Source organism: Chenopodium album, chromosome 22, assembly GCF_948465745.1.
Source record: "Chenopodium album chromosome 22, dcCheAlbu1.1, whole genome shotgun sequence".
Taxonomy (NCBI): Eukaryota; Viridiplantae; Streptophyta; class Magnoliopsida; order Caryophyllales; family Amaranthaceae; genus Chenopodium; species Chenopodium album.
Window position 1 is genome coordinate 33,452,361 of NC_137855.1, and position 24,850 is coordinate 33,477,210.

At 33.9% G+C, this 24,850-nt stretch overlaps 3 protein-coding genes across 3 annotated transcripts; 2 read left to right on the forward strand and 1 right to left on the reverse strand.

The window, feature by feature from the left end:
- The first annotated feature begins 2,641 nt into the window (after positions 1-2,641).
- On the forward strand, positions 2,642-3,317 carry LOC145604224 (uncharacterized). The gene is made up of 3 exons (XM_081660160.1): positions 2,642-2,810; positions 2,903-3,048; positions 3,195-3,317. Exons 1-3 carry the CDS (start codon positions 2,642-2,644, stop codon positions 3,315-3,317), a joined length of 438 nt encoding a protein of 145 aa, XP_081516286.1.
- Positions 3,318-4,080: 763 nt separating this feature from the next.
- LOC145605088 (putative E3 ubiquitin-protein ligase ZFP1) lies at positions 4,081-8,531 on the reverse strand. Its single transcript, XM_081661105.1, has 7 exons — positions 8,397-8,531; positions 7,953-8,030; positions 6,083-6,947; positions 5,415-5,797; positions 5,000-5,110; positions 4,688-4,855; positions 4,081-4,541 (listed from the first exon to the last, which is right to left on the reverse strand). The coding sequence occupies exons 3-7, from the start codon at positions 6,912-6,914 to the stop codon at positions 4,401-4,403; spliced, it is 1,635 nt and encodes a 544-aa protein (XP_081517231.1). The 5' UTR covers positions 6,915-6,947; positions 7,953-8,030; positions 8,397-8,531; the 3' UTR covers positions 4,081-4,400.
- A 6,051-nt stretch (positions 8,532-14,582) lies between these two features.
- On the forward strand, positions 14,583-23,215 carry LOC145605856 (uncharacterized). Its single transcript, XM_081661921.1, has 9 exons — positions 14,583-14,694; positions 14,792-14,864; positions 14,947-15,025; positions 15,708-15,792; positions 17,178-17,286; positions 17,896-17,984; positions 18,094-18,158; positions 18,338-18,416; positions 22,708-23,215. The coding sequence occupies exons 1-9, from the start codon at positions 14,617-14,619 to the stop codon at positions 22,849-22,851; spliced, it is 801 nt and encodes a 266-aa protein (XP_081518047.1). The 5' UTR covers positions 14,583-14,616; the 3' UTR covers positions 22,852-23,215.
- Positions 23,216-24,850: the final 1,635 nt, after the last annotated feature.

Genomic DNA, 24,850 nt, shown 5'->3' on the forward strand with positions numbered 1-24,850 from the left:
ACAAGGTAGAATCTCCCACATAATATTCCTCCTAATTTTACGCATAAACACACGCTTAAAGAATAGCAAAAAATGTCATTATATCATAGGTAGTACATGGTAAATATCGTAATAATTATAGCATTATCAAATTCAATACTATTAATTATTATACTTTAAGATGTTGAATTACACATAAATTGAAACAACCCAGCACAATGTGCATAAAACAAGCTAACAACAATAGACAAATGTAGAAGAACGGAATACATATATATCCAATTTTCTCGATATCTCATGTTGATCTTTCTGATAATTGAATTCTTCTTGCAATCTCCGAGATGGGTATCTCCTTTCTTCATGTAATATAGCTTAAAGATTCTTCTTTTTCTTCTTCAAATTCTTATTCAAACAAATAATCCTTGAACTTAGTAGTGCAAGATTTAATATCAACCGCAACCACAATCAACTTCACAGTAAAATCAAAAGCATGCTTATATTTCACAATAACCCTCATCAAATCTTCCTCATTTTTAGGTAAAATCTTAACAATTTCTGAAAGTACCCAAACATCATGCTTATATTTCACAATAAGCCTCATCAAATCTCCTCATTTTTAGGTAATATCTTAACAATTTTCGAAAGTACCCAAACATCGTCGATATTCTCATAAAAATCATGAACCACAAAGGACGGGGTGAGAATCGATCCCAGAATATATATATATATATACATACATACATACATACATACATACATACATACATACATACATATATATATATATATATATATATATATATATATATATATATATACATATATAATTATACATACATATATATATACATACATATACATATATACATATACATACATACATATACATATATATATATATATATATATATATATATATATATATATAGAGCAAAGCTTGCGTTCCAATATTTCACCAAGTGTTGTGCCACACGAATGACATATAAGGATTATTTTGACATGTATGATTTATTTGGATAGATTTTTTAGGATAATTTTTTTGATTTAAAAAACATAAACTTCCACATGTGGTTGACCATACCGTGTGGCTAGCCACATATTTATTTATGTTTTTTTGAAAGAATGGTCGGAGTTAGTTGGTTAGGGGTTACTCGTCGGTCAGGGGTTACTTAGTTAGGGCCTAGGGGTTACTCGTGTGTTAGCTGGCCACATGGTATGGGCAACCACACATTAAAGTTAATGTTTAATAGATTAGATAAATTTGAACGACCCAAAGGTTGGATTATTCAAGAATGATCTAAAGGTTAGATTATTAATAAATTTGAATGGCCAAAGGTTGGAATATTTAAATCAATTTTTTTTAAATAAATAAAGCATGATTTTTTTTTTAAAAAAAAAAATGGTAGTTTGATGACGTTGCCTTCAGATTAGGTAGAAAAAAAAATATTATTATATGAAGTTGTTAGGTGGATAATATTGATGTCAACGTGACATATGCATAATTTAGTAACAATTAGGGCTTGTTCACTTCAACATAATTTCAGTTTACTTTATTTCAATTCAGCTCCAATCAGTTTAGTTCAGTTCAGTTCCTAATTTCCTTCTCTCATAAAATATTCATTTCATCTCTATTCAGTTCAGTTCAGTTCCAATCAGTTCAGTTCAGTTCAGTAAATGTGAACAGACCCTTAATAGGTAATTTTGTTTTTATTGAAAGTAAAATCCATATCAATACATGTACTGAAAATAATATTATGTTTCGGCAGTGGTTGATTGAGATATAATTTTTTTAATTACTAATTTTTCAACAAATTATTGTACTATCATCCATATTATTAAATTTGATTGAAATAATTCTATTTTCTATATTTAGACATGTGATACAAGTTGTTCAATAACTATATTTTTTTCATATCTAATACTACATCCATAATTTGTGATGAAATACATCATGTATTCTCCTTTCAAAAAAAAAAAATACATCATGTATTCTCAGTGAAATTTTTTCCAAATTTATACTCCCTCTGTTTTTTTTAAAAGCATCGGTTTGATCAACACTAAATATTAGGCTGCTCGTACTAGAGATCGAAAGATGCGAAATATTTGAAAGGTCAAGTGTGTGAAGGATATTGACCAAAAGTTCTTGTCGGAGACAAGGAGATAAAGGAAAGATGGAGGTCTTTTACTTTGATAATCTATTCAGTGGAGATAGAACTCAAGATATTGGTGATAAAGTGTCCCGTGATACTGTTAATTGAGAGTTTTTGCGAAAGATTCAAAACGGAGAAATCAAAATGGCGTTAAAAAAGATGAGATTAAAGAATTAGCGGTTGGGTCTGATGCCACTCCTATTGAGGTTTAATTTAGAGAAAGAAAAAGGAATTGAATGGTTGACAACCTTTTTCAACAAGATTTGGGATGTAATAAGATACCTTTGGAGAGGGGAGGAGAAGTAATGTAATACCTTTGTATAGGAACAACGGTGAAGTTTAAGATTTTTCTAACTATAGAGAGAACAAACTAATTAGTCATACTATGAAACTTTGGGAGTAAGTGATAGTACAAAGGTTAAGGAGAAGTGTGAAGATCTAAAAAAACCAATTTGGATTTACGCTTGTAAGATCGAATGTGGAGGTAATAAATCCATATTATGAGATAGCTAATGGAGATATATCGGGATAAGAAGAAGGATTCACATATGGTTTTTATTGATTTGAAGAAGGCTTATGATAATGTACCAAGGAAGATTCTTTGGTGGGCTTTAACAAGAAAAGGTGTTTCGCGGAAATATATTGACATCATTAAAGACATGTATGAGGGAGCTAGCGCAAGTGTGCGGACCACTATCGAGAAGACTAAAGAGTTCCCAATTACAATTGGAGTTCATCAAGGTTCTACACTTAGTCCTTTTTTTTTGCTATAGTCATGGACGAATTGGCGAGTTCGATTCAAGATCATCATAAGTTATGGTGCCTAATGTTTGCTGACAATGCTGTGTTGATTGATGAGACGAAAGAGGGCGTGGAAAGTAAGTTGTGGAGACAGACTTTGGAGTCCCGCGTCTTGAAGGTGAGATGAAATAAGACATAGTATTTGGAATGTAAGTTTAGTGGTGTGGGAAACAATGAGGCAGGGTTGATAGATCACCTTGGATGGAAAGATTGTCCAAGGTTCGTTCGGAGCTCTTTCGATATTCGGGATCTATTATTCAAAAGGATGGAGAATTGGATGGAGATGTAGCTCATAGGATCAAAGCGGGTTGGTTGAAGTGGAAGAGTACGACAAGATTTTTATGTGATCCAGCGTACCTCATAGATTATAGGGGAGCTTCTACCTAATGACAATAAGCACTGCTTTGTTATATGATACTGAATGTTGGGTTGTAAAGCATTGCCACGTGCATAATATGAATGTGGCAGAGACGCGGATGTTACGATGGATGCATGTGTGGGCATACAAGAAAGAAACGATTGAGGAATGTGATAATTAGGAAGAAAGTAGGGGGTTACATTGATTGAGTACTAGATGAGGAAGAATCACTTAAGATGGTTTGGCCATATAAGGAGACCAAGTGACGCTCCGGTAAGAAGAATCACTTACCGGTACTAGATGAGGAAGAATCACTTAAGATGGTTTGGCCATATAAGGAGACCAAGTGACGCTCCGGTAAGAAGAATCACTTACCGGTACTAGATGAGGAAGAATCACTTAACATGGTTTGGCCATATAAGGAGACCTAGTGACGCTCCGGTAAGGAGAATTGAAGATTTGCAAAGTGTTGGGATTGCGAGAGGTAAGGGAAAACCTAAAAAAATCTTGGAAGAGGGTGATTGAAAGTGACATGAGTGCTTTGGGGATTGAGGAAAATATGGTGTTAGTGTGTTAGATAGGCGGTGTGGAGGGTAAAAATTCACATCAACGTCGTGTCATGATTATATTTACACTTTAATTTCTATACTTTGTGAATTCTAAATCCATCCAACCCATTCCAAGAAGTCCAATCAAACTCCTAAAGGTTAATTCCTTGACTCGGCAAGTTGGCATGAATTGTAAATTCCCATGTGCAACCAAACAAGCACTAAGCTATAAAGAGGTACCAACTTAAAAAGCATAAGTGCACATACTAGATTAACAAAACATGATAAGAACAAAGTTACTGCTCGATTATTCACAAAAATACTAGATTAACAGGACCCAACTACAGGACCTAAGTTTACAAAGGTCTGTACAGTTCCGTGACATTCTGGAGGGAAGGACCACTGCATATAAGTTGGTGGCGATGGCACACCTCTTATAACAAAAAAGTGCCCTGAATAAATGGTTTTTATACAAGTTCATCTCCAAAAGTATAATATGTACGAGTACGATAAAAGTTCTACATAGTTAAAGCACTTGATAGGCAGGGAAGCTTTTTCAGTCCATCAAGAGCGACCCACAACCAAGGCAGCCGATTTACAAATCGGGCACACGTTCTTCAAGAGCAGCCACTTCTTCAAACAATCTACATGGTATTCATGTCCACACTCTAGGGTTCCCAGCTTTTGATTGTCTTCGTATTCATCCTGCAATGCCGATAACAACCATCATCATACTGTCTACAGAGCTATTTTCATTTAACAGGCTAAGGTTTTGATTAAAAAGTCCTCCAAGCTTACATTAGCACCCAGAACAGAAGGATAAAATAAAACATTATAGTAGTAATTTTTACCTGGCATATGATGCATGAATCGTTCTTTTGATCACTGCATGGCAACTCCTCTAAATTGATAGTAGCTGCAGTAGACTTATATCTTCTAGTTTTCAGATGGCATCTAATGTCTTTCTCTGTCAACCCAGTATTTACTGTCCCAATACGTTCACTCAAAGCAAGAAGCTCCTGCAACAAAGAAAGCAAATATTATATCATATCACCATTGCTAGGGTACATGTAAGGATGTAAATAATGCACATGTCAGATTGCACTCAGTGATTGATCTGCAAGAGCAGGTTTTATTTTACAACAATATATATTATAACTCACCTCATAGGACATGTCATCAATATCCAAACGCATATCCCTATGATGATCAATAACGCTCTCGACATCGTAGTCTACTTCATAAAGGTCTGGGAAATCCAAAAGCGCAACTCTCTACAAGCAACGAAGCAGAATATTAGCATTCTAAATAAAAACAGGTGTTCCTCATCTATATTATATTGTGCAGCATTTTATATGAGCAGTAAGCCTGCAACTCTAATGGCCCGAGTAACACCAAATCTCCTTTACTTGTTCATTCCCAGAGAAATAAAGGAGTAAAGATTTTCTAAGCAAAATCAGATAACATAAACAAGTGTCATGCAGCATAGTAGATATGTAATATTTAAGCAGACCCAGTTTATGTTATTCTAACCTATAGAACAGAGTTATAAGTCGGAAATTTAAAGGATGGACATACATCTACTGGAAGAGTCCTTAAACGAGGAAGATCACGGCGTCTGGAAGCTACATCAGGCACAAGGCTTCTTCCTTGAGAGCGATATATTCTAATGCCCGTTGGCCTATTTGCTGGCTCAGCACTTTCATGGGATATGGACGAAAGATCATGAAGCATACCATCACTTGGTGTAACTCTACTTGGAGCTGCCAGAAACGGAGGATAACAGGCAACACCATACCCTCTCACACCCTGAATATTCTGCGATGGATGTAGATTGTGGTGTTGTTGAATAACAGGTGGCGCATGCAAGAAATTGGCAGAGCCATGGTTAGTAGATCTTTCAGTGTTACCAGGTAGACAAGCATTTGCTAGCTCAGGGGAACCTCCATGAATATTGTTCCCTGGATAAATCATCAAAAGCAAATCATTAATTAGTCATCAGCATATACAACAATTTCTGAGAAAAAATAAATAAATAAATAAATAAATAAATGAAAATCAACAGTTTAAGTGTATAACTTCAAAAAAACCATAAATTGTGTGCACTTGTTTACGCATGTTACACAGTCACTGTGCCAGCCTCTCTTCTCTCCAGCCCAACCCCCCCCCCCCCCTTTTCCTCTTTGTGAGTTGTGTGCACGTAGGTGTCAGGATGAAATAGAAATCATCAGAGACAAAGACATTACCTTGATAATAAGGCAACATGGGAGGTCCACTCCATGGTAAACCCCCAGCATTGCTGATTGACTGTTGCTCCAACCATGAGCAACTAGATGGCTGAAAAGATTGGCCTCCATAATTCCCTTGAACTATAAAATTATTATAGTTATGCAACATAGAAGAATCCATATGAGGCCCAACAGCACCAGATCTATGCCTAGCTCCTGAAACTGCTTCCATCATAGGATAAGAGCCATTACCTCTGTAATCTGGCAAAGAAAGTGATGCTTCCATAGAAGTAGACCCAGAATTGTAATGACTGCTAGTCATAGGAGCAGCTGAAGAGCTACTAGGTCCTGCAGAAGCACCAAAATGCATAACATTCCCTGGAATTCCTTCGGAATTTTTCCTCTTACATAACTCTCTAACACTTTCTGCCGAGTAATTGATCCTCCCATGATCATTAAAGGGAACCACATTGCCTCCATAATTGCTTGAAGATGGTAGTTGGTCAACAAATCCATGGTTAAGTGGAACTGGAAACACCCTCGATCCAGACGCAGGTTCTAAATGCCCATTATAGAAATTAGGCTGATTTGTAGCTGGATGGTTAGGCTGATTATACTGTGTCATCCCATAAAAAGATTGCCTCCCAACAACATGCTCTGGTAAATGGTGGAGATCAAAGCTGTTCATACTTCCAGATGGAGGTAACACCTGATTTATATGTGACCGTGGAAAATTAGATGTGCTTCCCAGAAAAATGCAGGGCTCAGGATAAATATGATTCTGGACTGGCTGACCATTTGCTAAATCAAAAGCCCGATGGCTGCTACACAACAAATCTCTTTCGTTCATATTTATCAGATAAGAAGATGATACTTCCTATAACTGTAAAAGAGAAAAATTCTATCAAAATTTGTAACTCAAGAATCAGCTAGACAAGCAGAGAAATTAGACTAATTGGTTTGATTGCTTATGCATAGTTCCAAGTTCCAACGGTAGTTCAAGCACAATTGTAACATAGGCAAACAAATACGTAAAGCAAATACGTAAAACAAAATGCTTCAGCAAAGCTTGTGCATCAAACATACTAAAAAAAACCAACAAAATGTGATTATAATGTGATTATATTTGAAGTAAACTTATTCCTTGTACTCAACTTTTCCAAATTTTTAGTGATGGTAATAAATAAAAACAACACAAATAATAATTTATAATTATATTATTAAAACTAGAAAAAATGACCAACACAATTCAGAGATGCATAACCTACAACATACACCCAAATTTCATTAATTCAATTAAGGACACTAAGACATCAGCTCTTGAGCACAATATGTTATTAAAGTTACCAACATAGGAAGTTCATGAACACAATTCTATATGAATTCATCCCCCAGCCTACACCCTCAGCCCAGCCGGCCCTGACAATATTATTAATTTTACCAACCTGGGAAGTTCATGGACACAATTCATATACTTGTAAATGAACTCACCCCCGGCTTACACCCCCCCCCCCCAGACCAGCCGACCCTGCCCCTGCCCCTGCCCTCATCCCCCACCCACACCTACCCAACCTTAAAAAAATGCAGAGAAAAGGGAAGAAAAAAGTTCAGCTTCCAAAGCTATAATCTGTTCCCAAATCTAAGAATTAGTTGATTTTGACATCAAACGGTTCAACAGGAAAGTCACTAACTGCTATGAAACCCTCAATTGAGTTGCACAAAAACATCAGAACCATTTAAAGAACAATGCCAATTGCCAACTGAGTATTCATCTAGAGTAAATGAGGAGTCTAACAGACTAGTGCCTAAACATGATATATACCAAAAAAAAAATTCAACAATTTATCAATGGATAGCTACTCCATGCATTAAATAGAACAATTCATACCTTGAATAACATCAATAATCAAAATAGAAGTTAATGACTTCAATTTTGGCGGGCAATCGCAATCAGGAGACAAATTACCTGAAAAAAATACACACAAAAAATTAGGAGCAATACAACATAAAACCAAAGAATACCCAGAAAAACTGAAGTTCATAAGTTTGAAACCGAATTAAAATTAACGGTAAAATTTTACGGTAGTTGGACCCCAAAATTTTGCTAGAAATTAAAATCAAAACCCTAATTCAAACAGCATAAAAATCCAATTTTTTCGCCAAAAAAACCCAGAAAAATCGATTACATTAATGGGGTAGAATCAATTAAAAAAAGACGAAGAACAAGTAAATCGATGATCAAAAACTCAAATTGGGATATTACTGATCAAAAATTGGGGAAAATAAAATCGACCCATTACAGAATTGATGATTAATTAAAGAAATTGCTTACCAAGTTATATAATTGATGGAGAATAAAATCTAGATCGATGAACAAATTTGCAGAAAAGGAGAGAGGAGAAGAAGAAAGGGAAGGCTAACAACGTCTGGGTTTCTATTTATCGTTGTTTTTCCCCCAAATATTTATTTTTGCGGAAAATAGAGTTTGGTACTTTCTCTTATAATATAACCGTTTTTATTTGCCGGAATAAATTTGGTGCCTAATTATTTTTGGAAATTAAAAATAAAATGACCGTTTGGATTATTCTTGAGGATCAAGGAATTTTTAGGCGGTTAATGTAGTAAAACTATCCCGCAATTTTTAAAAATCATTGCAAGAAAACCCATTTAAAAAAGAACAAAAATGCCCAATAATATTAAAGAGTGTGACCCTTCTTTTTCATGATATTTTAGGATTTGGTATTTCTTTTTCATGATATTTTAGGGTTTATCAGAAGAGTATTTTTCTTAAAAAAAAAATTATTAGAAAATTTGAAAAGAGCATGACACTAAGTTGATACATTATTGTTTTTTTATTTATTAATGTAAACTCAATTTTACTTTGTAATCTCTAAATTAGTGTTTTCAACAATGTGTTTTTTTTTTTTATAGTTTGATGATTTTTTTTTTTTTTTTTTTTTTTTTGTCTTCTACTATAGTTGTTCTTGGAAACAATCTTTACTTCTTTTGGATATGTAATGTGTTTAGCTTAGTTTTGTTGGAATTACTTTACCCTTTTGACTTGGTAACTCTTCTTCTTATACGGAGTACCCTTTAACTTATATGTGGTTGATCATAATGTAATGATCATTTCTTCGTCTTTATTTTAGCCACCAAAATAATATTTGGTCTTTTTCTAATAGTGCAAAAAATTTAACAGATATTTACGTATATAGACTTATCTTATCTTATATGAATTCATTTAAAATTACCTAAACTTACCAAAATCTACTCGTATCCACACTTATTTTTTTGAACTTATTAACCCTAATCTGAACTTATTTAGTTTCTAAAATAAGTAAAAATAAGGGTAAATAGAACCGGACTTAGATTTTTAGCTATTTAAATTTTGACTTTCCTACTGTACATCAAATTTTCAAAATAATTTCTTTTTATTTTTACTTTTGTTAATTGGTAAATTATTTTCTCTTCACATTTGCTAATATATATTTTAACCATTAGTATTTTCAACCCTTACTACTTCAATATTTGATTACATTTTTCTAATTAAAATTAATAACGCAAATTATTGACATAGGAAATAAGAATATGGTAGAGTGAATTCTCGATTTAAATAATTTAATAAACAAATTATAAAGCTAGATTTGCTAGGAATAATCTTTTTAGCAATTCATTAATACATCCATGGCTGCTATAATTGTGTTCTTCAGTCTTATTTGGTCTTTGAGACAATAAGACATGTGACATAATAAAAGCATAAATAATCCAAGCATTGACTTTAAACAGAGGCCTAACCAAACAAGTAATGAAGTTCTGAATGCACATGTGGCCGGTTGGACAAGCGAGCTAAATGAATATTGATTATTAAACATAAAGAAGCATTCTTCTGTTTTTTTTTTTTTTTTGACAAGAAAAGCATTCTTCTGTTACTTTGGAGCATATGTCATCTCCACTTATGCTCCACATATAATTATTCTTTGTTAAAATAACGATCGATATTTTTTGGTATATAGAGCCACCGATGAAAATAATATAGATAGGATTTAAACTGTAATTTAATTTTTTTTTTTTTTGTTTATTTTTGTTGTTTATCCGATTTACCTTTTGGACTAATCTGAATTCGAAGATCATTTATGAGTGGTTAGGTTTCTTTTCCATCATGTATGTTATTGCAAAGTATCGAACATGCGGTTTTCCCTATAATGCAGTCTCAATCACTTAATTCACCACTACACCAACAACCAATTAGTAACGGTAATCTATTAACTATTATTAAAACAAAACATGCTAACATAATGAAGAGAAACATGTCAAATTCTTATGAAATTTTTTCCCGGCAAAACTATTTATGACATCATCATTTTAATTTTCTATATTTTTCCTCCTAATTTCTACATATAGTACTTCTTTCAAAATTATTTAATTAAAAAGAGCTTATGATTGCATTTTTTCGGATAAAAAATATAGACAACTATTTTAAACAAATAATAACTAGGATTTTTTGACTTTTACCACCAATTATAATCAAGAAATTGTTTTTTTATAACCATAATTATTTTTAAAGGTTTATTTTACCACCAAATAAAAAATAAAAAAATTATTTTTTACCACCCGACGTCAAAAATCTAACGGAATTTTTTAAATTCTTTAATTTTCGTGTGCAAAACATGTACGTGGGTCCAATTTGATGTCAGAATTGATAAAAAATTATAAGAATTATCTCGTTTTGCGTGTTTAAAAGTACCTCGAATTGCGTAAAACACGCAAAACGAGGCATTTTCGATTATTTTTTTTATCAATTTTGACCTCAAATTGGATCCATTGAGCCAAAATGCCCCCTAAACCTTTGAAAAACATGTTTTGCGCACGAAAATCGAATAATTTTTTTAACACTGTTAGATTTAACGGTTTTCTTAACGATAGGTGGTAGAAAACAATTTTTAGAATTTTATTTGGTGGTAAAATAAAACTTTTAAAAATTTTGGTGGTAAAAAACAATTTCTTGATTTTTTTGGTGGTAAAAGTCAAAAAATCCTAATAACTAATTAGGGCCTGTTCTCTTACGTTGAAATTCAGTTCAATTCAGCTCAGCTCAGTTCAGTTCAGCTCAATTCAGTTCAGTTCAGTTCAGCTCCTAATTTCCTTTTCTTATAAAATATTCATTTCAGTTCAGTTCAGCTCAGTTCAGTTCAGCTGAGTTCAGTCAATGAGAACAGACCCTTAGTCTATGCAACGCACGAGACTAAACTAATTTATTATATAGACGGATCACGGGAGCAATTTAAAATTTTGAATATATAGTATTCTCAAAACATTATCTATTATGCTAAATTACCTATATGTATGTTATCTCTGCTCATTATGCTCCACATATAATTATTTTTTGTTAAATTGACCATCGATATTTTTTTCGTATTGAGTCATTGCACGAATGAAATAATATAGATGGGATTTAAACTGCAATTTAATTATTTTGTTTATTTTTGTTGTTCATCCGATTCACCCCTTGGACTAATCCAAATTCGAGGATTATTTATGAGTGGTTAGGTTTTATTTCCATCCAATTTGTTATTGTAGACGATCGAACACGCAGTCCTCCCTATAATGCAATCTCAATCACCACTACACCAACAAACAATTGGTAAATGTAATCTATTACTCCGTATATAAATAGGATCCATGCTTTATTTGTTAAAATAACGATCACTGCACGGATGAAAATAAAATAGATGGGATTTAAAATGTAATTTAATTTTTTGTTTATTTTTGTTGTTCATCCGATTCACCCTTTGGACTAACCCGGATTCAAGGATCATTTATGAGTGGTTAGGTTTTATTTCCATCCTATTTGTTATTACAAAGGATCGAACACGTAGTCCTCCCTATATTGCAATCTCAATCACCATTGCACCAACAACGAGAGTAATTTAAAATTTTAATTATATATTATTCTCAAAACATTATCTATTATGCTATATTGCCTAAATATAATGTCATACAAAGTATTTCCTCAAAAAAAAAAAGTAAATAAATAAAATAAAATAAAATAAAAAAATAAAAATTATGTCATACAAAGTATTTATTTATAGCATATGTCAACTCCGCTTATACTCACAACATATAATTATCCTCTTTTTTTTTTTTTTTTTGCTAAAATAATTATTCTTTAATTTGTTAAAAGATCGGTTCATTATCATTTTATAGTTTTATAGGCAAAGATAATATAAACAGAATTTTATCTATAATTTTAAACAGTATTCCTAAAATCAAAAGTTGCCAATTACGTTAGATATGTCCTTAGTCATATACTCATATAGTCATATATGTATGAATTGCCTTTATTTTCCTATCTAAAACAAAAGTTATCCTTTGATGAGCACCCAAACAATTGTGTGAACACGTTAAGGCTAAGACGGCACGAAACTTTTTCATGCATTGTTAGGAATTACAAGCAAAGATAACGCATGTTAGCATGGTAAAGGTATATTACTAGGATTTTATATTTTAGATTAATGTAAATAGGCCTAATTGTAGCCAAAGCCAAATAATGTCTCTTATGTTGATAAAACTAAAATAATTTTGTGCTATTATCGTTGATACTTCTTACCAAAATTAATTTTGGAGATGTTCTCTTTAACATTATTTATACTACAATTCAAGGAAACCCCTACCTTCAAGTATTCTCACTTGGTAGGATTCAAACTCCAAACCTCTAAAATCTGATGTCTTACCAAGTGAGCCGACACTTTATTGGTAATACTACAAAGTCCACAATATTATAGATCAAATCATAATAATTATTAATTACAAAACAACTAAATTTAGACGGATATCTATAGTGATATTTGTTAAATTAATGCTTAATTACTTCAATGGCTTTTTAGAATCAAAACTTAAATTGTTTTCGGAGTGCAAGTTACAACGCAGCCTTACCTTAAATGGTTTCCTGCATGTACCTATCCACTGACAAGAAAGAGTGTTATAAACAAGGTATCTGTCTGAAACTAGCTACTTCGTTTCTTGTTTGCCATTAGTTTAATTTTTCCTTGAATTGCATGCATGGTTTTAAAAGATGCTCGACTATTTATTAAGTAATTTAGTTGATTATAAACAAAGGAATGAGTTGGCTATGACAATGCATGCTCAAGGGCTACCCTTACCCTTGCCCTTACATTTACACCATCCACCTTCCTCGTCTTCCAAGATTCTCTCTCTACTGTCATAATGCCCCTTTCACCAATTTACTTGTATCTCTTTCTTCGTATGGAAACAAATTACTACTTCCGTCGTCTCTTTGAAATTGTTTCATTGAAGCGGCTTGATTAGTACATTAATTAAGTTTTGGTTGGATGAAATTTATTGAAAGAGAAAATTGGTTAAATAATAAGTGTGTGTAAGTAAAACCGTATGAAGGTGAGACCGTGAGAGTAAACTATGACCCTCGACCATAGTCAATTGTATATAGGGTGGATTTAAAGGGATAATCTATATCGAAGTTGTAACAATATTGGTAGAGAAATGTTCACCCACATACGTAGACTTTTGTATTAAAGTAATTATTCTATCGAATTGTAACAATTGTCCTAGTAGGTATTGATCTAACCTCATGATTGTGAGATACAATCCTTACCTCTACTATTTCTTGGTGTTGCTGTCAACAAATGACCCTTAGCTCACTTAATAAGTGTTTTTTTTTTGAAAAAAAAAAAACCTTAAAAAACATCTTGCTTGTACAAAGCAATATATACTAAAATTTAAAAACACATCTAAAAGGTATATTTAAATTTAAAAACTAATTAAACATATGTACCACTAAGCCAAACTTGATCTAGTGGGTTGGGAAGATCAAACTTTTCAATTTTGAGGCTGAGATTCAATCCCTATTAGAGACATTTTGAGGTTGGGGATCCCTTACCCTCCCCAGTGTTTGGCTCGCAAATACTGGACCAAAAGCAAAGCTTGGTCTCATAGAAATGTTTGCATTTCACAACCAATAAGAGGTTTTGGGATCAAAATCTCACTATAGGCACTTTGAAGTGGGGATTTCCTTACCCTCCCTCCACTCCCAAAGTGTCTAGCTTGCAAATCTGATGCAGGAGGATTTCCGGCCCAGTAAGTCCCATCCCCCCTCCCCCCCCCCCCCCCCCCCCAAAAAAAAAAAAAAGATAAACACGAGTCATGTATTATCGAGAGAGAGGAACAACTCAAGCGGTTAGAGCCCTCCTTCCGGTTTCAAGAGACCTTGAGATCGATTCTCATCACTCGCTTTTGTGGCTCTCTAAAAAACAAAAAGAAAAAGAAAAAAAAAATTGTGTACGTGCCAATTTTAGAAATGATGTCTATGTATGACCTATGAGGCTATGATCCAACGTGCCTCTCGTATCGTGCTAGACTCGTGTCAACAATCAAGTCGGACCATTTTCGTGCCATGCCTGACCTACAACGGTTGATGCTTGATCTCATAAATTATTTATTGTAGGAGCAAACCTTGTATTCCACCCCTAATTGGCAGCACCATCAATTAAAACTTTACGACTAAGTAAAAGAAAAAAATGGGGAGTGAGGTCGTAAGGAAGAAGAAGAACCCTAAAATGGCGCCTCTAAACCCTAATTGGGCTCTGCTTCAACAGGTACAACATCTCAATCTCTCTCTTCTTTGCATTCAATTCAATTCTTCGTATTTCCATGTACACAAATTAATCATGTTTTTTCTGCAATTTTCCACAGAAATTGAATCTTCAGGGTTCCAAACCCAAGCTTTTGCAGCACTCTAATGGCGGCTCCTCACCTGCAGTATTAGGTTACTTTCTCTTTCTCTTCAATTTGTAGTTTGTAGTTTAATTTTATTGTTTGTTTTGCTTAAGTTTTCTCTTTTTTTGCAGGAAAGCGGAAAGAACGCTCTGTTCCTGAATCCAATGAGTCTCAAGTCAATGTTCTTGCTCCTACTTCCTCTGATTGCAGGTACCACTTTCACGCTATCGGGTTTCTGTTACATTATTTATTATCGCCTACCAAACGGGCTGTTATATGTTTACCTTACCCCCCTGTTTATTAGAGAGTATTAGTGAACTTAGTTGACACTTGACTGTATGCATATGAATTGTAGTTTGAATAAATACATATCGACCGTTGTTGGACCGGTAATTTGGTTGCTCAAAACTATTCTAATATAATTCTGTTTCCCATGGGTTCAATTGAATCTTTTTCTTAGTTGAGAGTGTGTTAGCGAGTACATTAATGTTAATCTATATTCTTATTTCTTAAGGTTGGTGGATCATCATTCATGTTCAAGCTATTTAAGTTATAAGGAAATTTGAATTTCATTTAAAATTAATTTGGAGAATAGATGGTATTGGTGTCAAATTTGTAGTCTTGTAATTTCCATGCATCAACTGATAATTTGTTTTTCCTTCATTACCTGTCAGCTTGACCTTGTTTTTTCATTTTTGCCTTTTTATACACTCATAATTAAATGTAAGTGTTAATAATTGTTGGAGTTTTTATTCGTTGCTTGGTGTAAGTTATATTGATTTCTTCTTCTCAAGGGGAACTAAGCTAAAGTGTATGTGTTGATTATTGATGGAGTTCTTAGTTATTGTTGGTTTATGTTGTAATGTTTTTTGTTTTTTTTTTTTCTTCTTAGTTTGACAGATGAGGTAGCCATGGATTGTGAGATGGTTGGGGTCAGTCCTCAGGGTAATAAAAGCGCTCTTGGGCGAGTTACACTGGTACTATATATTCTTCATTCTCACATTCAAGCTCTTCTGCTTCATTCATTCATATAAAGTTGTCTGCCTTTAAAGTACTGCATCCAAATTGCTTTTGGTGAATTTGAGCTGACGTGACTGGCTGTTTGTGAATTTGTGTTATTCCACCCTTAATGATTTTTGATCTATCAACTTCTGTTATTTTTGCCGACCCCACTAATGGGACTAAGGCTTTGATTGATTGGACTTCTGTTATTTTTGTGTATTCACCATTTGTTTTCTGTCTGGAGGAGTTATTAGGATGCATGTCCAAATTCCCATTGCTGTATCATCTAGCTATTTTATTATGCACTTATATGCATTTTCCATTTGAAAGTAGCAGCTATTTGCAGTATTTGGAATTTGGATGTAGTAATAAAATTTTTGTCTGCCTATTACCAATTATCTGCCATTGCACATGCAAAAATTGACCTAAGAGGCTAATACAATGGCTTTACTACCAATTATGTTATTAATGCACAAACAAAAACTGGCCTTAGACAATGGCCGTGTCTTGTCATGCCGTCTTAATAAAATTGCTTTAGAACTTTATTTGGATGTGTTATAGTACAGATTGTGTTGCTGTCCAGTCAACTCTCTGCTATAGTGTTAGGTACTTATCAGCAATTCATCCCGCAGCTCTGAATTCTCTCGAGTTCTATCAATCAAAATTACATACTAGCTTCCCTGCATTGATTATGCATTACAAAACTGAATTAGTGTTCTAGGATTATGTGGATGCATGGAGCTTAAGACCTTTCAATTATCTGCTGTCTGAAAATATAGATGCATCTCTCTTCCATGTTGCTGATGTTTTTCTTTTCCTGGTTCTTGGGATTCTTTAAGGGGGAAGGTGTTGGAAGAAGTGTATTTGGACTTAGGAGCCTAACTTATATCCTTACATCTCCTCAAAGATTTTGTTCTCAATCCCTGGTTTTTTGTGAGTTAGTACTTAGTTTATAGGTTATGTTGTAGGAGGTTTTTTTTTTCCCTTTCATTCATGGTACTGGAAACTATCCAAAGGATAATTGGAGGTTTGAAATTCTAGGATTCAGCAGGCTTGACCAAGAAAGGGATGAACAATCTGTTAGACTGGTTGCTTTATGTGAATTTTGTGTGCTACTATTTTAGAATAGTTACAGCTTCCAACTATGGGTTTGATTCTTTGTTTGGATTTTAACGTTCTCAAGTGCGTATACTTTAACATAATATATCATTGGAGTAGAATGGTGTTTTGTAGCTCATGGACTTTGTTCCTTGATCTATTATCACTCTCGTATAGTCATATACGTGCCTTTCTCCTGTTCATATATTTTCTTGTGTCTAGGTCCCATATTAATGATTTAATGTACATCAGTTTCTGGCAGGTAAATAAATGGGGAAATGTGGTATATGATGAATTTGTCCGGCCTATTGATCGTGTTGTTGACTTCCGAACAGAAATTAGTGGAATCCGACCTCGTGATTTGAAGAAAGGTATGCTGGGCATTTTTTGCTGTCATTATTATTTGTATTGAAGAGTTGAAGCCTTAGGGATTAAGGCCTTGATTGATTGATTGAGTTGAAGCCTTATGTCTTGTGTGGTCGTTTTCCTATTTGTATCTAGGCTTCTTATTCTTACTCAGATCCTGCTAGTGACTGTTCATTGTTTTAGAATGTCATATGTTATGTTTATGCCTATATCAGATGATAATCATGATATAGAATAAAGTGGTCTAATTAATTGTGCAACTACTATTTGTGTTTGAAGTTGAACCTATCACAAGTTAATTTAAATATCTGTATGTGAATTAAGGCTCAATGTATATATGTCTTAATCTTACTGCATAAAGTGCAATACATGCACAACAGGGATGTTTGCATGCATCTAAGTTTGAAATAAGCCAAAACCTTCATAACTCCTTTTGAACAGCATTAAGAAGTCAGCATAATTTTAAATGGACATGAATAGTATAATAATCAGAAAATTCGTTATGATACTAATTATTGATCAAGTGATTGGGTCCTGAATAAAGTTATGGCATAATTTGTCCTGTATCTGTTTTTGTCGAGTGCTCCTCATTTTGCTTATGGATGATTCTACAGCAAAGGATTTTCCTTCAGTTCAAAGAAAGGTGGCAGAGTTGATCAAAGGAAAGATTCTTGTTGGACATGCTTTGCGTAATGACCTAAAGGTTAGTTTCCCCCCCCCCCCCCCCCCCTTCCCCCACACTAGTAATATTTATTGATTTTATCTGCATCCTACATTTGAAACTATAACCTCAACTAACCATCACTTTACAGGCACTTTTGCTAAGTCATCCAAAGAAGGATATGCGTGACACTGCAGAATACCAGCCATTTCTAAAGTATGTCTCTTGCTTCATCATCTTTTCTATTTCGAGGCTTTTCTTTTCATATAAGTTGAATTGCTCATCTTGAACTTATTTATTTAAAAAATTAAGCTCCATTGGAATGCATGATAATTAATTACATCTGTGAGCTTGATTTGCTAAAGAGTTCTAATTGCTTTTCTTAAAATGAGTAGGGAAAGTCGTAGAAAGGCACTTCGGCATCTTGCTGTTGAGTTTCTTGGTGTAGAGATCCAGAACGGAGAGCATTGTCCTGTGAGTATCTTAACCTGAATTCCTTGATCCATCCAATGACTTGTCTTAGTTTATAAATTTATCTTTGATGGTAGGAATAGGGTGTCAAGATGTCAACACTCAATACATATAGTTACATATAGTTTCTTATTATTCTGTTAAGGAAAGGATTCTGTCAATCTGAAGATGTTAATCTTACCACTGTCTCTCTTGTTGAGATGGAGAGATGTGCATTACGAGCTCGTTGATTGTTCGTTGGCTATGTTTTGAGTGCTCACTATTTACACTATGTCACAATCATTATACATATCAAGGCCTTGCTTTTGTCACCCTATTTTTACTAATTAAAACTTATATGTACCGATGTTATATTCTTTTTTTACTGATCAAAGCTCTAATTTAATTATTACTGGAAAAAACTTATTTTTACTGAGAAAGACTGATTTTTACTTAACTTTGCCTTAGTGTAGAGTAGCTATATATTTTTGGTTGAAATAATTCTGATTACAGTGTGGAACTGGGATTATGATCAGGATTCTGATTGCCTGACCCTCAGCTAAGTCAGTTCTTGATTCTGGAAGAAGGCTGTGAATTTTTTTTAATTGATGACTAAGAAATATTATATTTTACTTTTGGGCTTTGTTTATTGGCTTTGTAACTCCATGAGCTGTTTATTCAGCGAAGCTATCAAACTACTATAACTTGACTTAGAAGTTAATCAAAAAGGTGCTTTTACAAGGGTCCCTGTTTATTCTGCGCTCTATCTACTAGCAAGGCCCAGTTAAAAAAGGTTGATATAAGGCTGATTCAAGTAGCGGTTTCCCCTTCAAATTGAACGCTGATATACAAATATTGAATATCAGCCTTATTAACTTGTAATTTCCCCTTACCACTAAGTTTCTCCCTAGCCCAGAAGCCCCCTTTGTGAAGTAGGTGTAATTTAGACCTCATGGTGGTGGAGACAGGTGAGGGGAGAACATATAGCCCTAGCAACTCAGCAAGTTGTGGGAGTTATTGATGATTGGAGTTCTACACAATACATAATTATTTTATATAGTTCTAAGGCATTGTGATACTACAATACAAAATCCTTGTTGTATGGCCTCTATGGCATGGGTTAGTTGTAACTCCTAGATATTTTTAAAAAACTTTTTAGATCTATGATAGTATTTGAACTTCTGATAGTTGTTGCAATGTGTAACAATGTAATTGGATGAAGGAATGTGGAGGGAAGGGACTTAGGAGAGTGAAGGGTTCTTTTCCCCTTGTTTAGAAATGCAAATTGTGAAGATAAGGAAAGGAAATTGGATGGATTAAACATTAAACGCTCAAAATCACACATAGGCCATGTTTGGTAATTAGCTGGTAGCTGATTGATATAGCTGGCTGTGTTAGCTTATTTGACTAGCTAGTTATATTAGTTGTAGCTAATTGTGTAAAAGTGTTTGGTAAAGAATTGTTTATTGTTAGCTGTTTTAGTGTATTTAATAGCCAAAAAGCTAATAATTCAATAAGCTAATTTCAAAAAGCTTTTATAATGAGCTTTTTGTAAAAGAGCTTTTTGAGCTCAAAAGCTCTTTTAATAAGCTATTTACCAAACACATAAATTAGCTTTTTTAAATGGTCAAACCTCTAATAGGGCAAAATAAGCTAAAAGGTATTTGAAAAGCTCTTTACCAAACAAGGCCATAAGCTTAACTCATAACTATAACTAACTTCGGTTATTTATATACGTAACATTGTCCTGTTCCTACTCTAACAAGAAAAAGGAAACTAAATAACCTAGTAAAATAAAAAGACAATAACTAAGGAGTTAATTAATAATCAAAACCGTCCCAAAGTTAACCTTGACAACTTGGAATCTACTTATACTAAACACCTATACTTAGTATCATTGTAAAGATAATAATAGAAGCCACTTGTAAAACCCGTAATATAAAAGTAAGGTAATACCAAAAGGGTTCCTTTTTGAAGCTGTAAAGATAGTCATAAGGATTCTTAATTTGCATCACCTCACCACTCCTTCCCTCCTTTCCATCCCTTTCCTCGGTGTTTGCCAACCAAACACATTTTAAGATCTTAATGCATCTGCGTAGTGAGGGTATTATTGAATTGATTAAGATTAATATATCTTTCAAGATTTTGTGTTGTTTTAAGAATTGATTTTAAATGCCTTTCTTATGTTGACTTTTGGAATAATCTTTTGTAATTTTTTTTTTTTATTGTATTTAAAATCTTTTGAAATGCTTCAATTTTTAGAATCACCAACCACTTATTGAAGGGATAATATTGGACTTTAAAATTATATGTAATGCTGAAAGATAGTAATTTGTAAAGTCTACGTAAAAAAAGGTACTTGGAAGCATTTATAGCAAATTGAAGGGGGGTAGTTTTGGTTTAGCTCCAATTTATCTCATGGCATATGTTGGAAATACCATGTAAGACATTCTGAATGTCATGCATAGAAACCTCGCACGTTCTGGTAGAAATTTAAATTCTGGTAATTTGATGAACTCAATACACATTGATTACACTGAAGTGGGGTGAATGGATTTATTAGTGAGTGATTAAACCCTCCTGCAAATTATAAAGCGTGCTGAAAAGTTGTTAATAGAAATCATGTTTTAATACCCTGAAATCCTGCAATTAGAATGAGTGAACAATTAGCAAGCGCAAATGTACTTGGTGAAGTCCTTAAAAACTGATGTGATAGCAGGTTTGGTATTGAAGTTCATAATTAAAGGTTTTAAGTAAAACTACTGAGTTTTCTTATAAGTAGCCCAACTTCTTGCTCAAAGAAGCCTGGTGGAGGCTTGCCCAACTTCTTGCTCAAAGAAGCCTGGTGGAGGCTTAAAGTAAGCCCAAGAGCAGTCGTTCTTAAACAATCTTCTTAAAATAGAGCCTGATCTTGTACACTTTGTTTGGATAGACAGGAAATGTGAGACAGAGAGTGAAGGAAAAGGGAGGGGAATAAGTTTTCTTGTTTGGAAGGAGGAGGTTGGGGGAGGGAAGGGGAGCGATCCATTTTCCCTCCCATCTTTAATTAACATGTTCACTCTAAATTGGAGATAATTTGAGGGAAATAAAGCCCCACCTCTCCCTCCCTTTCTTTTGCCCTCTCCTTCCTTTCCCTTCTATCTTGCCATCCAAACAAAGTGTTATTTTTTCTTGAGACAAGGAATGAAGAACATTTGAGCAAATAAGCTAGACTAAAAGAATTTTGAAGAGCAAGCTTGAAAATTTTACTTTTGCTTTGATATCATTGTTTCTCATTATATTTGTAAAAGAGTGTATACTGTATAGGGAGGAGTGTTTGGACCATTCGATGAAAAGAAATTGAAGGCGCTTGCCTTTGATCTTGTGATTTAATGAGAAATTAAGGCTCATTGGCGTAAGGATGTATCAAGGTGAATTGAGATTGAAGAATGACAAGGGGATTCAAAAGACATTTCTCCTTGCCGAGTTGGCAATTATATTAGGAAGTTTGACTTTTGATTCTTAAAGATGCAATACCAGTTATGGACTTATGGTGTATATGAGTGCCTCAAGCTCTTTATTGAACCCTTATTGGTATCATGACATGTAAGGTAGCTTAGTAGAATGATTTTAACTGACTGAATACTGCCTCTTTGGGTGCTAGTTCCATGAACAGAACTAGAAAATTTTATAACACAAGGTAAGAGATAGAAGATATCAGTGGTGCCTCCCTTGTTTTAACACAATGATAGCAGATATGTTTTGACTGAATACACTCTCGTGGTGCCTGCCTTGTAATCGTATGAAATAGAAGATTGCAAAATAGATCATATGTGGGTGGGGATTATTCATGATCTATCTGCTGATGTTCCCTGCTAGAGTTAGTTTCATTTTATCAAGCTTTATGCTGATATGACCTCTGCTCTGTATTGACCCTCTTAAGTGCATATGTTAACATTTATCACATCTCTTGGGCTGGACTTGTTATAAAATAGACTTCTTAGGTGGGGAGGGCCTTCATTTATAATTTCTGAGAATGCTATTGGCTACTATCAAATGGGCTCTTTTTGGCCTTCACCCATTTTCCTGGATATGGCTGTCAGGGAAATAAATTACTGTTGGAAGGCAAGTCTACCATGAAACTGCAATATTGAATCAGAATTGATAACAGTAGGATTATAAATAGGATTTAGGTTGAATTTTTGGATCGGATTCCTTGATGATGCTTGCTAGAGCATTGTGATTTCAATCCAGCTTTGTATGACAGAACTTTCAATCGTTACCTGTTAGGTGACAAACTAACTTGGGTTGCTTGCTCCTATCTGTGGTCTCTCAGATTGAAGATGCTCGTGCAGCTATGTTGCTGTACCAGAGGCACAGAAAAGACTGGGAGAGGAGTGTCAAAGATCGGTCAAGGCTTATGGAAAAGCAAAAGAAACGCAAAAACAGGAAGAAATCAAACAAGAAAGTGGCCTCATAGTAGGTGAAAAATGTTCAGTTCTGTAGAATGCATTTGCTAGCTAATTTTTTTGTTTTTAATTTTTTTTTTTTTTTTAGTTTCTGGTTTATAGTTCTAAAGATAGCAGTCCATTCACCTTAGCTTTTGAAAGAAAAGCACCATATATGGTTGGAAGAATGTTTCTAATGCCTTTCAATTATTGACCTTATTTTTTTTTTTTTATGATTTAAATTTTGTAATACGGAGTAGAATTTATATTTGGTAAAAGAATTAACTTAGTTATTGTATTTGAACAGAGTTGCCTAGTTCAATACAAAAACAATTTAATGCAATTCCTCTTAAAGAATTAAACCCCCCATATGCGTTCAGAATTGAGTTTGTAAAGCCGTAGACCCTTCTCAAGGATGAGCTTAATCGTCTAATTTCGTGGGTTTGAAATCTTAAAGATATCATCTTAGTTGGTCTTGAGAATTCAAAATTAGTAAAACATATCAAAAATTTGCCCACGAGATTGTCTATTTAATTCATGCAAGAGATGGGTTTATCATCCCTCTATCGAGAACATAGGATTTCCATGCAAAACTGTCCCAATAACTTAGTTTCCTCCTCTGTGCAGAGTCCAGAACATAAAATTTCCATATTAAAACGTCCCAATAACTTTGTTTCCTCGTCTCGAATCCACGATTCATATCTGCAACAGTTCCATAGCAGTAAGATGCTAAAGTTGTGACTTTTTATTCACAATAAACAGACTCATCGCACTCCACTCAAACAGTGAAGAAAGGCGTACGCCACCTGACTGTATAACCATTGGCTCCTTTTGCGCTCGAAAGATGATCAATTTAGGGACCAAGAGAAGTGGTGACCCCAGAAAAGGGCGTTGAAAACTGAAGTTGGAAGCAGCACTACATCTGTATTTTTTATAGCAGAGACCGCTGATAAGTTAGCTCAAAGATGCCAACAAAATTTATGTTACAAAAAACAATGTAATAAGTGGAAAGTGGTATATTACTTGGTCAATATCGTTTTGATTCTGTTGATTGTTATTGGTGATTCTTCTAAGTGGTGATTTAAGTGACTTCCTATGTAATGATTAATTGAAAGTAGGCATTGGCTTTTTGTTCATGTGGCAGCATAACCTTAACTCCCTCACACCACCACAAATTCCTTCTAATGCTTCATCTTGTTACTTATATTATAGTATATGATTTTCAAAAAGAGTGAGGGATTTCTCAGTTGGTTAAAGCTTCACTCTCAATTTCAGGGGATTTTGTGAAGAGATATCCAGTGAGCTGCTTATCATGAATCATTTGTCTTGCATGTGACCGACTTACAATCGAGTGTAGTTTCTACTAGTTGAAGTAAGTCGTATCATTGATGTCAAATGGTGAACGAGTAGAAAGTCAGAGAAAAAGAACATAACATGTTACACCGAAGTGATGATTTCTTAAACTATTAGTTGGCGGGTTGGTGTTATCAATTTGTAAATAATATATGAAGTGATCGATGAACAACAACCTAGTATAGGGTATAATTTTGTTCACACATGCCAATATGCATCATTCGTGATTAATAAAATGTTTGTTCTTTTCATCCGAATAACATATATAAGCTATAAGAAGTGTTATCAGTTCAAATAAAGGTTAATTAATTAATGGTAGTTTAATGGGATTAAAAAGTACGAGACTCAAACGAATAGGACGAAGTCTTAATGCCTAAAGTGCAAAGTAGGAATTAAAAGAAACCGGCACTTAAGAGGTGCATATAGAGACTAGAGAGTGGAGATGAAGTGCAACAAAATAGCAATATAGATGGTTACTCTTTGTTTCTTAGCTCATCCACATCAAATTATCAATATTCTACGAACTATACTAAGTGATTTTCAAAAGAAACGACTAATGCATGTGTATGACTAGGACATCCTAGAATTTACAATAATCATTTAGCAGAAAACAACAAGAATACAACAAAGGTTTTACCAATATTATGCACTTAGCCGCATAAATACCACAATTATTGT

Excerpts from the sequence above, each read along its gene's own strand:
- LOC145604224 (XM_081660160.1), top strand. The coding sequence starts at position 2,642 with ATGGAGATATATCGGGATAAGAAGAAGGATTCACATATGGTTTTTATT. Across the intron at positions 2,811-2,902 it reads GTATGAGGGAGCTAGCGCAA|TCATGGACGAATTGGCGAGT; the intron begins GTGTGCGGACCA and ends TTTTTGCTATAG. Across the intron at positions 3,049-3,194 it reads TGGAGTCCCGCGTCTTGAAG|GATGGAGAATTGGATGGAGA; the intron begins GTGAGATGAAAT and ends ATTATTCAAAAG.
- LOC145605088 (XM_081661105.1), bottom strand. The coding sequence starts at position 6,914 with ATGAACGAAAGAGATTTGTTGTGTAGCAGCCATCGGGCTTTTGATTTA. Across the intron at positions 5,111-5,414 it reads TAAGGACTCTTCCAGTAGAT|AGAGTTGCGCTTTTGGATTT; the intron begins GTATGTCCATCC and ends CGTTGCTTGTAG. Across the intron at positions 4,542-4,687 it reads ATTCATGCATCATATGCCAG|GATGAATACGAAGACAATCA; the intron begins GTAAAAATTACT and ends TCGGCATTGCAG.
- LOC145605856 (XM_081661921.1), top strand. The coding sequence starts at position 14,617 with ATGGGGAGTGAGGTCGTAAGGAAGAAGAAGAACCCTAAAATGGCGCCT. Across the intron at positions 14,865-14,946 it reads CTCCTCACCTGCAGTATTAG|GAAAGCGGAAAGAACGCTCT; the intron begins GTTACTTTCTCT and ends CTTTTTTTGCAG. Across the intron at positions 18,417-22,707 it reads AGAACGGAGAGCATTGTCCT|ATTGAAGATGCTCGTGCAGC; the intron begins GTGAGTATCTTA and ends GTGGTCTCTCAG.